This window comes from Anser anser (genome assembly GCF_964211835.1).
Source record: "Anser anser genome assembly, chromosome: 13".
Classification (NCBI taxonomy): Eukaryota; Metazoa; Chordata; class Aves; order Anseriformes; family Anatidae; genus Anser; species Anser anser.
The window spans coordinates 22,937,739-22,953,592 of NC_139734.1; the positions used below are offsets into that span (position 1 = coordinate 22,937,739).

A 15,854-nucleotide genomic window follows, 5' to 3' on the forward strand; every position below is an offset into this window, starting at 1 on the left:
CTCAAACATTTTTAACAGTCTCAATACAAAAGCCGATAAAAGTATCGTTACAAGGCTATCAAATACAAAACAATCCCCCTTTTTTATGAAAAGTATGGGGTTCCTTTTTTTGGAGGGTTGGTGGGAGGGAGGGGATTTTAAAACCATTTTTTTTCACGAAGAACTTCTATATGTGACGAACTATGCTTTCCCCCGAGCACCACGTTTCAAACTGGTAATGCCCGTGGGGCCGGGGAGGGAAAGGCCTCGCTCCTGGTCCCTGCTGCGGGGATGCAGCGTGCAGGCCCCCAGCCCGTCCCACAGCACGGGCCAGAACCACACGCCAGCAGCGCCAGGACCGCAGCCAGGCGCACAGACCTGCAGCCGGGCGCACAGACCCGCTCGCAGTGACACGGGCACCGACCACCCCAGTGACACGGGCACCGACCACCCCAGTGACACGCGCTTTGCACTGAGCAGGGCACACGGCCGGTGCTGCCCCCACACGGTGTCGGACCTGTCCTCAGGCACGGCACCGGCCACCCGATGAGGCACCATCGGCACAGAAGCGCGCTCCCCCCACGCCGAAGCAGGAGGGTGGCCCCCACCGGGCGAGCACCCCCCACCAGGCAGCACGAGCCCGGCGCGGGGAGCCCTGGGCCGGCGCTTACAGCAGCGGAGGATCAGCACCGCAGGCTGGGCATCGGGTGAAGCATTCAGGAAGGAGCAGTGGGTACAGAGAAGGAGCAGGATTATTTTCCACGGGATGCAGAGCGACTGCCGGGGCAGGGCTTTCACAGGGCTCATAAAGGCCTGACGGGGAGGGGTCCGGGGGGGGCACAAGCCCACAGGCCCTGGACTCGAGCCACAGCACTGCAGCAGTTTGCCACCAACCAGGGCGATCCGTGCTGCTCTCGGCCGCCCCTCGGGAGGGGTGCTCACCCTTACAGCTGGGCCGGAGATGCCAGCTGGGGACCCCCGGCTCCTCACCCACCACGTGGCAGGCGGGCTCGGAGTGCAGCCACCCGCACACCCGCACACCCCCACCGCCCGCACACCCCCACCGCCCGCACACCCCCACCGCCCGCACACCCCCGTTCCCAGCATTTCTGTTCCCCTCCGGTGCTTTCAGTAGCAGAGTGCCTGGGGCTGCAGCAGCGTCCAATCCCCCTCTCGTGCTCCGAGCGCACAGAAGCAGCCCCTACAACCTACCGCGGGGCTGGCTACGAAAGCAGCGCTAGCACTTGCAACGTACGCAATGAGGCCGAAGGCTCTGCCTTACACAAACACCCTCGCAAGTCATCACAAACGCCTCCAGCCCCACCAGCACTGCCGCTCCCCTGCAGACATCCGCAGCCCGCTCGCACAGCCCTCAGCCTGCTCAGGAGCAGCAACGAGCAGAGACACCGGGCCAGGCCGTCACCAAATTCACACTATTTTAGACCAAAAGTGCGGCAAGGCCCCGGGACCCCTCAGCACGTGCTTCCAGGCCACGCTCTGCCCTTCGCCCCCCACCCACGACTCTCAGCCCCCACCTCCCCCCGGGACACCCCCACCGCCCGGGGGCCCTGCCCGGTGCCCGGTGCCGGGGGAGCACCGAGCACTCGCCTCCCGCCCCAGGCCGGTCCCTGCTGCCCGGCACCCGCGATGGGAAGGGAGGGGGGGGAGCACCGGGGGAGCACCGGGGGAGCACCGGGGGAGCCGCAGCGGTGCTGGGGGGGCCCGCCCGTGCCCCCCGCCCCCCGGCCCGGCCCGGCCCTCACCTGCTGGCCGCAGCCCGGAGCCCGACGGCTGCGCCCCGCTCCCGGCCCCGCTCCGGGTCCCGGCCCCGGCCCCGGCCCCGCGGCTGCCCCCGGGCGGAACGGGCGGGCGGCGGCTCCTCCCCCGCCGGGGATGCCCGGGGCCGGGCGGGGCCGCGCACGATCGCGGCCGCCCCCGGGCCGGCCGGGGCCCTGCACCCGGCCCCCGGCCCCCGGCCCCGGGGCCGCCCCCGCCCGCAGGCGTCGCCCGTTCCCCGCCCGGGGCCGCAGCGCCCAGCGGGGTGCCTGGGGACGCCCTAACGCGCCCCCCGCCTCCTCTCCCCCGAGGACGAGGGGGCAGGCGGAGCGCTGAGGACATCTCCGGCGGGACCCCGCTCCCCTGCCCTAAGAAGGGGTTACCACGAGCAGACCGGCCTGCACACACCTCACGCCTTCTCTGTCCATCCGACCCGTCATGCTTTGAACCACGCGAACGTTACGAAGCACCCACAAAGGTCCCGTTTGCACGGCCCAGGGCCTCCTTCGCTCACAGCAGAGCTCTCTCCAGAAGTGCTACTGGACTGTTCCAGGCACAGGAAACCTTCCCTTTCTTTGCATTTTTAGGTGGCTTATGTGTAAAGCTCTTACCAGAGAAAAAACACCGCACAGCCAAACCTTTCTTCCAGTTTTCAATGTACGTTCCCATTTTAATTTCAGGGAAGTAACCACGCACAAAACTTCCCTCTCGATCCTTTTGGTCTCATGCAGACTACTCAGGTGCTGCAGACACAAATGTACTTTCTTGCCTGCAATTTCTTTCCAGCATGTCTCGATCGCTCCTTGCTGCCCCGGGAGGAACTTGACGGCGCCGGGCCCACGGCAGCCTGGCCTCCGCAGCCGGGGCCCTTCCCCAGCTCGCTGCCCGTGCCCTGGGCGCTCCCTGCCCTCCCAGCGCGGGAGCCGTCCTCCCCCTAGCAGCTCTTCCCTTCTGCCCTGCAGAGAAAATCACCCGGTTCTTGATAGGATCCTGCTGCTCGGAGGGGGGAATCTGCATTTTGTTAGCTACAGGAAACGGAAAAACTTCCAGACCCTGAAATGGAAGCCCCCGAAGGACCGAGGGATGCGATGGGGGATGGGAGTCTCAGCTTACTGCAGCAGTCGCTGATTTTTGGAGTTTCAGAGCATTTTATAGGCAGGAGGGGAACGAGGGCAAGAAATGGCTTGATCTCACGGGCCGGAGGTGCCTCTCGCTTCTGACAAATAGTTTCCTCGTGATCATTTATTGGAAAAAGTGAACTGTGGCCAAGTTGATTTTGATTTTCTTTTAAAGCACTTTTTCTCACTTTCTGTCTCACGCTGTTTCTCAGGAACAGTCCCTGCGGCACGTGGCGTCAGCGGGCTGCCCTTCAGCCTGGGAAGGAGAGGGTGGGTCGGAAAGGCAGCGGTTTATTCAGCAGTGTTTGCTTTTTAGCCTAGGGAGCAAAAAGGTGACAGGAGAACAAACTGAGAGCGTTTCACATTGCCGTAGGTCAAGATAAAAACACGAGCCCTTTGCACGCCCGTATCAGCTCCGTGGTGGCTGCTGTTGGTTGACCGGGGCCGTAGGCGCACGCACGCCGCCAGCAGCCCACGGAGCCGCCTCTCGCCCGGCTCCGGCAGGGGAGCAGCAGCAGGAGGCCTCTGCTCCTGGGGAGCCGCTTGGTGGGGCAGGGGCACCGAGGGGCAGTGCCTGGGACAGCACCGAAACACGAGGCATCGGGACAGCGTAAATTGGCGCCTACCGGTAAATATACGGGTGTCGATCCCCAGCGGACAGTCAGCAGGACACGACAGAGGCTGCAAACCTCAGCTGCGCCCAGAGGCCTAATTACGAAGGCTGCAGCACCAGCCCACCTTCTCGGAGAAATTAAAGCAATATGGACAAACATATCAGAGAGCTCAGCGGTGCAAAAACAACCTCGAGTTCACAAGGAGGCCAAAGAGGAAATGCTGGAGATTGCATCTCCAGCCAGAGCTCGAGAAAAGAGCTGATGGAAAGAAGCATAAACTATTTGTTTTCGCTCACACTGCCCTGGCAGGGTGATTTTTGGTGTATACATTCTCATTTAGGAAGTAACTCTCTGCTTTCCAAGATATTAGAACAGATCACAAAGCGTCTCATGCTACCAAGGGGAGGACTGACCCTGGCAAGAGGAGGGCGCCCAGGAGCGAGGCCACGGGGGCTGCAGGGGACGGAGCACAAGAAGGGCGAGGAGCAGCCCCCTTCCCCACCACGACGACCGAACACCCCCAGCGCAGCCGTCAGAGCGCTGAGCCAGGCAGCACCGCGAGGGCTGGCAGGATGCGGCCCCGTGCAGGCTCCCCGGGGCGGGTTGGAAGCTGCTTGCTGAGCGGGGCCAGCGCTTCAGTGCGGCTCCACGGCCCAGCCCAGCGCTGACCCTGCGGGCAGGCAGGGACGGGAAGGGGAAACGAAGACTGCCTCTCATCACACGGCACGCCAAATCCTCCAGTAATCACATTCAGTTCAGCTTTTCTACTTCCTACCTCTTCATTTGTAACCCAGACTCAGTGCCACATCTCCCACCACAGAGCAGGCGGCGATTTCTAAGAGTTTCACGAGTTCCTGGAACGGGTCGCCGCGGCCAGCCCGGGCGTCCTGTCCCACCCCGGCGCTGCTCCGCGCACTCGCCGCAGCTGCCACCCTCCTGTCACGCAGGCGTCCCTCTCCTCCCGCCTGCCGACTCCAGCGATGGCAAAAAGCCAGGTCCCAGCCTCCCCCTCCGCCCCCAAAATCCAGCACCGCCGGGGAAGGGGCACAAGGTGACCTGCGCCCAGGAGGGACGCGCACCCCGGGCCCCAGAGCTGCAGACTGGGGCGAGGAGGAGGAGGAGGAGGAGGAGGAGGAGGGCGATGCTGCCCCGTGCCCCCACCACATGTGGGCACCAGTCAGGTGAGAAATGACAGCCTCACACCTGAAGCTACAAATCATCAGAACCCACTCAAGATTTTTTGTGTAAAGCAAGCTTGGGTAGAAAAAGAATAACTCAGCTGTGACAACACATCAACAACAGCTAAATTTAGCAGCGTATTTTTGGAGATCCAGATGCTGTGCAAATACAACCTTATTATTTCACAAAAGGGCAAAAGTTCAGCAGAATCCCTAGTGCTTCTTTTCCCTCTTATTTCACAATGCCCAGTGGAAGAAGCCCTCTTTGGAAATATTGTAACATCATCATTGCCTGACACAATTCTTAAAGGTATTTAAGGAAGCTGCCAGCTCAGTCCTCTTCTCCCAGCAGTCAGATTGAGGCCACTGCTTAATGACATCTGCAGAGCGTGCTCCCAGACCTGCTTGCGGGGACGTCTGATGCTGCTATCAACAGGGATTTATTCGGAGGACGCAATTTTAGCATGCACGGCTTGTGCGCAAGCCTTTCCTTTCTGCTTCGTGCAGAACAATGCGTGGAAAGTTTAGCTAAATGTCAGAAAGGAAGCGGGGAGCTAGGACAGCAATGAAAAGCCGGGCCCTGAATGGGACTTGTGCGACGGGACGGGCTCGGTGCCGAGCAGCAGCGCGGTGCCCCGGAGCGGGGCAGACCCCCCGTGGCAGAGCACCCTGCAGGCACACCCAGCCAGGACACCGAGCGCCGCCGCCTGCACCGGCTCCTCGGGCCGGGGTTGCAGGGCTGGGAGCGTTGTGGAGCTCAAGGCAGCGCCTACCTGAGTCTTACCAGGAAAGACTTGGGTTTCATAGGTCGTTTTAGCCGAGGGAAAAAATCCAGCCTCTAAACATCCTTCCCAAATGAGTCTTAGCCACGGATGTGATCTGGCGGAGTCTTCCCTGCCCCTTCCCTCGCACAGGGCTCTCTAACCCTGTTAACAAGCTCCTGACATTCATGCTGCTAATCTCTCCCCTGAAAGGGAAGGGAGACCACCCAGGCTCACCTCCGGAGCTCCTTCACAAAGCACTTTTTGTTGCCCAGGGTTTTCCTGTGCGCCGGGGCTCTTGCAGGAGCCGGGGCGCAGAGCTCACCTACCCCTTCGGCGGATGCAAAGCCGGGGCCGGGTCACTGCCCCCCGGTTCAGAGAAGCACGGCGGGGATCCCCCGGCGCATCCCGCAGGCGCCGCATTTCCCGTTGTGTGCTGACACGGCTCGGCTCAGCAGCACAGCCTGCGCCGCTCCTCCCCTGCCCCGGCTGCCGGTCACTGCTGGCACCCACCGCCCGAGGGACCTGACGGGAGCCCTGTGCATGCACGAGAGGAGCCGATGTGCCTGGCATGCTCCGGGTTGCTTCTATTTGCAGAGCTGCTGGAAGCTGGCGACCGCAAGCTGACTGTACAACGACCACAAGCTGACCGTAGGGCCCGGCCAGGCTCAGTTCTCGAGTTGTCTCTGAGCAAAGAGCCTCTTTGCGACCAGGTCCTGAAGCTGCGAAGCCCAGCACCTCTGCCTATCTCGCCTGCTCCCCCCAGAGCTGGGACTCACTGGACAAGGGGCTGCTTGTGCAGGGCTAGCCAGGGGACGCGGTGAGGCCCGGGGCAGCCCCTCACGCCCCGCAGGGCAGTGGCACTTCGCAGGCAGCACCAGCACCGCGGTCACCAGCAGGTCTGAAGGCAGGGCCCGGCACTTTTCTGCAAGCAAGCAGCCTGGGACCCCCAAAGCCCTGCCCAGCACACGGCAGCTCCAACCCTCCAGGGCTCCTAACGAGCGTATCTGCGGAGCAAGGAGCTGTTCACGACAAGAAGAGGAACCGAAAAGGACACAGCCAGGAGCAGCTCTGCCAGCAGCTCACCGTGGCGGCACAGCTGCACGGGGCGCGAACGCAGGCAAGGACTGACTCGGCCCCGCAGAGCTTCTCCCCCGCACAAAGGCAGGGATTTCACCGCTGCTGGTGGTTATTGCAACTCCACGGCCAAACCACGTCGCCAGCCTGGGGAGAGCCCCCTGGTGGAGTGGGGCAGAGGAGGGACTGGGCACGTCCCGGCGCAGTGGGGCTCCCGCGTGCACGGCTCCGGGCTTGGTGGGCACCCAGGCTGGCGCTGCCTCACACCGGTTGCCTGTGCTGCTCGCATGAAACATCATGCTTTGGGGGAAAATCACACTGCTGGCAGAAGGAACCAGGAGCCCCAGCAGAGGCTGGTCCTTTCTTTTCTTCTCATGACCCCTGCCCAACCCACAAGGAGAGCATTCCTGCCCAGAAAAATATTGTCTCAGCTTACCTGCATCTTTCTTATCTTCTAGCAGTGTGAAACACTGTGAAAAGAAAGAAAAAAAAAAACATAAATCATTTTGTTATCTTTGTAACTCTCATATTCTTAGATTCCTACAGTTTGTGTTCTTCATGCAGTACAGCTCAGTCCCCAGCAAGATTGCCAGGGATGGGGCAGGTGGACAGCCGAGGGCCATCAGATCCACGTCAAGGGATCAAAACGGGGATTAGGAGGACACCGGCTGTCCGCACGCCTGCAGCCCACGGTGCTCTGTGCCACAGTGCTGCAGGCGGTGCCCCCGAGCTGCCCGCACAGCACACACCACACACTGAGCATCGCGCCCGGCTCCGCTGCTGCTCTGCCCCCACAGCCCCTGCACAGCCCTCTGGCCACAGGGCTCTGCTCCCCCTCCTCCTCCTCCTCCTCCTCCTCCTCCCTGGGGGTTCGAGGCCCGCAGGCTGGAGCAGGCAGAGCCGAAGGACGTGTTCTCTGCAGGCTAGTCCCCTTCAGCCGCCCCTCGCTACGTGTCCCAGCCCTTCCTCTCTCCAGCTCGGGCTCTGGTTGCTCACACCGGCGGCCCTCATGTGTGGACACACATCCTAAGGGCTTTGCGTGGAAAGCGCCACCACGGTGCACGCAGCACAAGTGCTTCTCCAAGACAAATTTCAGAAGAATGCCAGCCTCACCCACGAGGGCTCAGCGAGCAGCTGCTGCAGGGATCGGCTGCGTTAGGGCCTTTCTCCAGAAGCAGAACGGAGTGGGAAGGCACCGCCGTCCCACGGGAGGAGCCTGCAGCAGCTCCGCTGGAGAACAGCTCTGGTAGAGGCATGAGAAACAGCCGGAGCAGAGGAAGAGAGATCCCAGGACATCTGGCCCCTGCCCCAGGGTGAATTCATGCAGGAGCCTTTTTCCCTTTAAGCCACCACATGGGAATTTCGGCAGAGATTGCAGCCCAGCAAGCCCTAACCCCGGAGTCCAAGGACCTGAACAAGAGCACTCGCTCTCTCAGGGGCCCTTCTCCTTCCCACATCCAACCTTACTTTCACCATGTGCCCTGCATTTTCCACACGGAAGGAAAAAGCCATTGCAAGTCAGTGGGACTTGAGCAGCCTGTGAAGTAAGGTGCTGGGCCTCAGCCGCCGTGCCGGTGGGTCTTTGAGCACGGGACAGAAAAAGCAGCACAGGGTCGATGCCTGCACTGGAGCTGGGGCAGGCTCTGGGAAAGCCCCAGCAGGGCAGCCCCGGGCTCCAGCAGAGGTGGCACCGAGTGCAGGACCCCAAATGCGCCCTCGGTACCTTTGTGGCTGTGGGTAGGAGGGGAGATGCCCACACTTTAATGGCGTTAGGAGGCTCTGGGCACAGAGTACAACAGCATCTGCAGGCACGGGAAGCCAACAACAAAGAAAAAAGCAGCTAAAAGCAGGGGTCTCCGCACTGCCCACAAGGGAGCACGAAGCACAGGGCCCCCTCCCCCGGCCGGGTGAGCTGGGGCCGCACGCACGGTGGGGATCGGCCCAGGAACGCGGCGCTGTGCTGAGCCGCGCTTTCCCACCGCCCCCCCAGGACCCCACTTCCTGCCAGGGCTGGGGGCGATGCGGGGCGATGCTTAACCCCAGCTGGTGCGGGGGCTGGAGCTGGGGTACCGCTGCTGGCCTGCAGAGCCTGTGTCCGCAGGAGGGGTCCCCTTGGCGTTTCCGAACCTCCTTCCCCAGGGAGAAACCCGGGCACGCGGCCGCTGGCTCAGCGCTGTCCCCTCCACGGACGTCCTGTGCAGGAGCCTTGGTGCCACGTGCGGCACACGGGGAGCTGGAGAGCGTCAGCGCCGGAGGAGCGTGGGTGGCGAGATGATCACAGAATCACAGAACCGTCTAGGTTGGAAGAGACCTCCAAGACCACCCAGTCCAGCCTCTGACCTAACACTAACAAGTCCTTCACTAAACCACATCACTAAGCTCTACATCTAAACGTCTTTTAAAGACCTCCAGGTCTTTAATCACCTTTAATCTCTGATCACCGGGACCTCTCATATCCACCATCGCCAGCTCCCCAGACATCAGCCCTGCAGCCCCCCGGGGAGGCAGACACCCGCGGAGGTGGGGCGAGGTCTGGCACGCGGTAAGGTGCCGGTCGGACAAGCCAAAGGAGGGAAGAGAGAAAAGGCCCTACCCTAAGGTAACTCTGAGGAGCTTCCTCCCCTTCCCCAGTGTCCCGCCCTTAACACCTTCTGCTTCCCACAAAATCTTCCACCCGGCCACGGCTCCACCTCATTTAACCCGGGAAGCTTTAATCCCACTGACAGAGCCCTGCGCGTTTCTCTGCCCTCAGGAAATTCTTCTGCCTCCCATAGCGAGTAGCTGAGCAACACAGGCACAGGGAGGGAAAAGAGGAGGAAAAAACGGCCGAAGCAGAGCCCTCACCCGCGACATCCCTGTCGCGTTTGGAGCAAGGAGCAGCCACGTCCTCCAGCCCCAGCGAGCACCGAGCACCCCGGGCAGCTCTCGCCCCAGCCGAGAACAGAAACGCCGCTGCCGGGCTGGGGGCTCCGTGTGCCCCCCGCCTCTGTGCTCCCGGCGAGCTCCCGCCCCGGCACCGCTCACCTCCAGGGCAGCTCCGCGCTGCTTCACACCTCTCTGTGCGGATTTTCCTTTCCCCGCGGCAGGTGGCTGCGGGCAGTGAGGGGAGGGAACCTCAGCCTTGTTCTCCAGCACGTGTCCCCCTGGGACAGCCCCTCTGTGCCAGCTCAAAGCCCAGCCACCCCACGGCAAACGTCTCTGGCAGCCTCGGGGTGCCTGCACTCCCCTTACACGCAGGCACCCGGCAGTGAGGTGCACGCGGGAAATACACAGCCGGGGGCTGGAGCCGGGACGGAGCCGGGGACACGCTGCAGGGGACAGGTCCTGGTCCCTGCCACAGCATCTCCACCAGCGAGAAGACGATGACAACAGCTTGCAGGGACAAGGAGGGTTAATGAGGACTTGCTAAGCTCTCTGGAGACAGCAGGGACAAGACAGCTATTAATATTATTAATGAAATTCACAAATGTTATTTTTAGACTTAACTATTCTGAGCTTTGTATTGAAACCCCCGGGGAAGAGCCTGCATTCCGCAGGCGCTTCACCACTGCAGACCCACTCGCTTGATGCAGTGATTCTTGCGCTTTTTCCAACCCGGTGCTCCTGAGACCCCTGCTAACAATACCCCCAAAACCCACCCCACACACCTCACGCAGGCTGTGACACAACAAAAGTAACACAACCAGCAGGGATGGGCTAACAGAGGGTTGTGCTTTAAGCCCAGATGAAAAATGCCAGATGCCACAGAATGACTGCTGCAGGAAATTAAAAACCCGGGGCCTCCGGCCTCCATCCTTGCTCCGCCATCCCGCTCTCACCACCCTGCGTTCAGGCTGGCACGGCCACAGGCAGAAACAGACCCGTGCACGGCCCCGCTGGCACAACCCAGGCTTCCAGGTGAGCTCCATGCGTGCGGTGGGACAGTCCATGGCTGGGGGCTGCAGGCATGCACCGTGGCTCCCCATGGAAGCGGGGCCGGTGCCACACGCGTGTGCAAGAGGTGTGCACTGCCCTCCTCCAGCCACGAGCCCATGGACGGGCAGGACCTGACCCAGGCAGAGGAAAGGTTTCTGGCCGTGAGTGCTCAAGTTAAGGAGAGGGAAGAGATTTGTTCTACTTATCATTAATAACTCAGAAGCAGCTGGCTACCAAAAACAAAAGGGGGGCAGGAATGCCTCCTCGGGATAACAGCAGAGAGGGGCCGCTCGTTATTACCAGCAATTCACAATGAGCCTGGGCATGGGGGGAACGGAGGGAGAGGAACCCGAGCCCTCTGCTGCCACGTCCCGCAGACCCACAGCAGGCAGGGAAACCACCCGAGCCAGCAGCACACACACACACACACGTACACGCAGCACCCAGCGGCACCGCCGAGCCGGCCCCCGTGGGGACCCGCACGCGGCACGTCCCAGACCCTCCTCACGCCGGGTGTCACGGGCACGACGTCGCCCCACGGCACGCGCCGGGCACCTCGCCAGCCCCAGCACCGCGCGTGCCGCCTCCCCGCTCCGTCCTGTCCCTCGGGCGGCTCTCGCGGGGAACCAGCGGCGTGTCCGAGCCCCGGCGCTGCTTAAAGGGCAGCTTCTTACCTTGGCTCTTTTGAAGCAAGCCCAGAAAAAATCCAGCAAGGGCATGATGGGCCGGGTGGCCGGGGCAGGCGCGGTGCTCGCCGGGCACTAGAGCGCGGGGCGACCCCCGGCCCCGGGGCCAGCGCGGCGCTGCGCACCCATGGGTGCTGGTGCGGCAGAGCCGCGGGCAGGCAGCGGCTGCGGGCAGGGCTCGGCGCAGGCAGCGGCGAGGGAGGGCCGGGCAGGGAGCCCTGCCCGCGGGGGCGGGACGCCGATTCAAACCCTGCACCGTTATTCAGTTGGTCGCGGACGGGCCTGGATTGCAGTGAAATTCCCTGAAGATTGCGAGTTTTAAAAAGCTGCAGGCTTTCCTTCCTGCCTCCCTCGCGCACCACGCGGCGTTCCCGTTCCCAGGCAGCCGGAGAGAGAAGGAAAAGAAACGGCCACGGAGCAAACGCAGTGGGAGCCTCGCTGTCAAAGGCACATGGAGGACGTTGGAAACCCAAGCCCAGCTGGTTTAGATTTTCACTCCGGCCCCGGCTCCAGCTCGTTAGGAGCAGTCACGGAGGCGCTCGCAGAGGGCTCCCAACAGCTCCGCTCTCCCAGGGACAAGCCGTCCCCAGCGCCCTCGGGGGTTTGCCGGGGTCCCCTGCTAGACCCACGCACCCCTGCAAGAGTGGCCCCGTGGTGAGCCTGTGGCAGTGACCCCAGCTGGGAGAAAACTGGGGAGGAAAGAAAAATGCAGTCACCAAACATGGCCCGGCCATTCATTTTGACTCTATTCACAGCTATTCACAGCTCCTTATCTTCCTCCTGCAAACATTTGTGTAAGCTTAGCATTTGTTTGCAAGAAAGACCATAATAAAAGGAAGTGCCACAAAGTTCTGTGCAAGCAGTCGGGTGCTGGGTACACAGCCTCCAGGCTAGAATAAGCCTTCGTGTACGCACATCAGGAAAAACACACCAGCTTGTGATTTATGAGATTATTTCAGAACAAGCAACGGCAGGCTGACAGCAGGGCTAAGCCACCCGGGTCTCACCGCGGAGCCGGCAGCACCGGGCAGCCTGGCAGCTCCTGCATGGCAGCGGGGGGCCCCAGCCCCCCCGTGACAAGCCTCCATTTTTAGCACACCCCCGGCAGGTGCTGCGTGAGGCAGCTGAGCCCCTGCCAAACGCCAGCCCGGGCCACGGCGTGACCACGGGTTCCCCCAGCAGACCGGCACCTGGGCTGGGGAACAGCACCCGCCCCAGGCAGTGCCACCCCGCAGCCGCAGCCCCTGGCAGGGCCGGGTGCTGAGCCCCAGCCCCAGCCCCAGCCTCCCACCTGCCTCCTCAGAGCGCCCGGAGCAGCTTCCCAGTGCTTCCCGTGGGTTTCCCCGCAGGAGCAGGGGATCCTGCAGGGCCGGGCTGTCGGGGCAGGGCCGGGTGCCTGCAAAGCGTGCTGCTGGGCCGGGGGTGGCAGGGGCACGAACGCGGGGGTACCCGGCTCCCCGGCACGTCTGCACGGTTTTGGTGCAGGCACATCCATCGCTTCCTTCTCAGCCCGTGCTGGGCGTGAGGCCAGTTCTCACAGGAAGGATGCCTCGAGAAGAGCAGAGCTCTTTGGGCTCCCTCCCGTCTGGTTTCCTCTCGGGCCTGTCACTCTTTCCAGCAGGGCTCGCGAGCCAGGGGCTGCACCGTGTGCCAGGACCAGTGCCTGCACGGCCCCGCTCTGCGCACACAGCACATCAGGCGGCAAACAGACTGCTGGAGGTTACTCGCGAGAGAGCAAGGGAGGTACCCTCAAAAATAACAAAAAACAGAAAAAATCCCTCCAAAAAGTGTGACAGCCACGCAGCTTTGAGCTCTGTGCTGCCAGAGAAATGGCACAGCCAGCAGCTCGCTTCACACTTTGCTCTGTGGCGTGAAGTCCTCTTCCCACTTCCTCCGGAAAAAAATAGAAGTGAGTGCAAACACGAGAAAGCTGTCTCCTTCCCAGGGCCTGGAGACAAACCACGGAGTCTTCTGCATACTTGTGTAGCTTCTTTTGACCCAGTCATCCCAAAAGCATCCAAGCAATTTTAAATCTAGGACCCTTCTCCAACATACCAGGGGTATCATCCTTGGTCAGAATAAGTACTGAGCACTGGATCCACTGTGAAGCGCCTGAAAACAGCACACACCACTTCCCAAAGCGGGTGTTTCTGCGGAGTGGCACAGGACACAGACTCCACTGGCGCATTTGTCTCTTCCCAACATTTCTGATGTACCTGCTCCATAGGTCCCTACGTGTTCAGCAGGAAGAGGAAAAGCAATTTCTGTTAATTCCACCTCTATACACACACGTATGTATCACTGTCACCTCCAGACTCACGTGAGAGCCCATTTCAAGCCAGAGCTCAGCTTTTAAAGCAGCTGACTAAGGGCAATCGGGCTCTGTCCCTGTGCGGCAGATCTGCAGCGGGCAGAGGCCAGCCCTGATGGTGCTGTGCAGGGCTGGGCTCCGCAGGATGCCCACCGCCAGCCCCAGCTCTGCACGGAGGCAGCTCGCCTGCGCTGTCCCCTGGGAGGACACGTGTGGCACTGCCACACACCAGCACAACACCCGGCAGGTCCCACGTCACCTCCGAGCAGACCTGCGGCCAGAGCTGTTCCCACCCCACTGACGAGCCATTACTGCCATCGCTGTGCTCAGGAGCACCCAGGCACAGTGTTAACAACACACAGAGGCTGGTGGCCTCCCAGACAGCGTCCTGGCCAGCAGGAGAAGCCGCTGGTGCTGCTGGTTCTGCTCCGGGGCTGGCCCCACGCCTGCCGGTAAGCGTGGGCCAGCTGAAGAGGTGTGAGCACGAGGCAAGCCGCTCCTCGCAAGCGAGCAGCTCCAGCAAGTCATTACCATGCAGTGTTTTTCCACTTTCTGCTGTGTACAGACATTTCCCAGAGGTCAGGAGGAGAGCAGCTACTTGCAGAGCAGGCATTTGCCCTGCTGGCATAGCGGGAACAGTAACCCTTTTATTTTCATAATGCTGAATTGATAGGCGGGCGCTGGAAGGCCGCGGTGCTGGAAGCACGGCGCGGGAGGCTCGCTGGTGCCTGCCCCCCGGCGCAGCACCAGGCCCCACCTGAAGGGCACAGCAGCAGCACAGCCTTCACGCGGCCCCTGCCCCACAGCGGCCGCCACCGGGGCCAGCAGCGGGCTGAGCTGCTCTCACCACCTTGCTCTCCCCCGGAGTGCAGACACAGTTTGGGGGATGAAGGCACAGAGGACGTGACCGAGCTGCCCTTGCTCTACATCCAGTTTGCCCACCTGATTTTCCACTTCGCTTTCCGTGGCTTTTCTCTTAAAAAGCTCCTCATTAAGAACAACCCCGAGATGTGAGCTGCGGTCTCCAACAATGCATTTCAGGAACGCGAGTAAACCGCCAAGTTCTGAAGACTTTTTTTCTAGCACATGAGAGTGTTACTGCTTGGTTTTCATTACAAAATGAATTCACACGGGAGCGTCACATCCTGGAACAGGTACCCGGCTTTGTCCGTCACACTGGGGCTCCGTGCCGCTGCTGCCCCTCGGAGGCTGCCCGTGCCCCGCAGCCCAGGCAGGCTGCCCCCTGCACAGCACCTCCCTGAACCCCTGAACGAGAGCACCCAGCACCCAAGGCAGAACTGTACGATGCCAATCGACAGAGGAACGGTTGTGGCAAATCCAGCCTTGGTTATACATTACCACCCGACACAATCAGCCCTGACACACAGAGGCACACAAACAAAAAGGCCGTTTGACAACAAAGGAGAGTTATTTCCAGGGGCAGTTGCTGCTTCTACTTTGAGGAACGCTGGGCAAGCTATTAATATAGCAAATGAACTCATGCTGTGACCAAAACAGAGGGAAAACGCCCTGCCCTTTGCCTCCAGGGCACCCTGAATTTACCCACAAACAGGCTGGCTCGTGGCAGCGCGGCTCCCGCAGGCGTAGCAGGGCCAGGGGGCACCAGCGATGGCAGGGGCACGGCCAGGGGCTCCCCGACAGCCGGGAGAGAGTGGGTGCGAGCACCCGGCCACCTCCGTGTCCGTGCTGGTGCCATGGGGATGGCTTTGCCAGGGACAGGCACTGTGCCAAGCAAGCTGCCAGCCCCTGGGCTCCCCGAGGGTGTGAGAGGAGACCCCCAGCCCCCAGCCGCGTGTATTCTGTACATTTCCTTGCAAAGGGGGCATTGGTGTTTGCAACTACCAGCAAAGGTATTTAACAAACACTGGGTTATTTAGTATATACGCAAAAGCCAAATAGACTTCTCAGATGACTAGTCCTCAAAGAGACTCCAAAAGCCCCCAACTTTGCTAAATCAGAGATAACATCACTGAAAAATCAGAGATAACATCACTGAAAAAATTTAGCCAAGGATGCTTTTGTGGAAGTGAGGATGTACAAGCAGGGGTGTGCTCTCGCTCCATTTCACTGGGACTCTGTGAATACAAGCTGGCAGTGATTAGCCAGAAAACTTGTAGACTTTGACAAGAGGAGTTTTGTACCGGTAAATCCCATTAAAGTCAGAGTTTCAGCCTCACTAAGGAGCCCGTCCTGGCTTCCCCCGGACGGCGTGCCTCCCCCCAGGCCTGCGGCTGTCCGGCCTTCTGCCTCGCCTGGGGCTTCCCACCCCTGCCCTCGCTGTGCGCATAGGAGGGGAGTGACACCAGTGGCAAAAATAGCTTCACCCATCCCCTCGGGTGAAGCAAAAAATAACCCCTCCCTCCCACTCTTTAAGGCAATTAAAATACACTTGATCCAAAAGCGGTGCTGTGCTGCGCA

At 61.3% G+C, this 15,854-nt stretch overlaps 1 protein-coding gene across 2 annotated transcripts in view; it reads right to left on the bottom strand.

Moving 5' to 3' along the window:
- The window catches only part of STARD8 (StAR related lipid transfer domain containing 8), a 59,855-nt gene extending 47,933 nt beyond the window's left edge, over positions 1-11,922 (bottom strand). Inside the window, exons 1-2 of one of the 2 annotated variants that reach the window (XM_083796845.1) lie at positions 11,093-11,922; positions 6,940-6,973 (exon numbers count right to left, since the gene is read on the bottom strand). In XM_083796845.1, the coding sequence (XP_083652971.1) occupies positions 6,940-6,973; positions 11,093-11,137 (79 nt within the window). In that variant the 5' untranslated portion in view covers positions 11,138-11,922. Of the gene's footprint in view, positions 1-1,742; positions 1,842-6,939; positions 6,974-11,092 lie in introns of those variants that run through there. The other variant, XM_083796848.1, reaches the window with a different exon arrangement.
- Between the last annotated feature and the right edge of the window lie 3,932 nt (positions 11,923-15,854).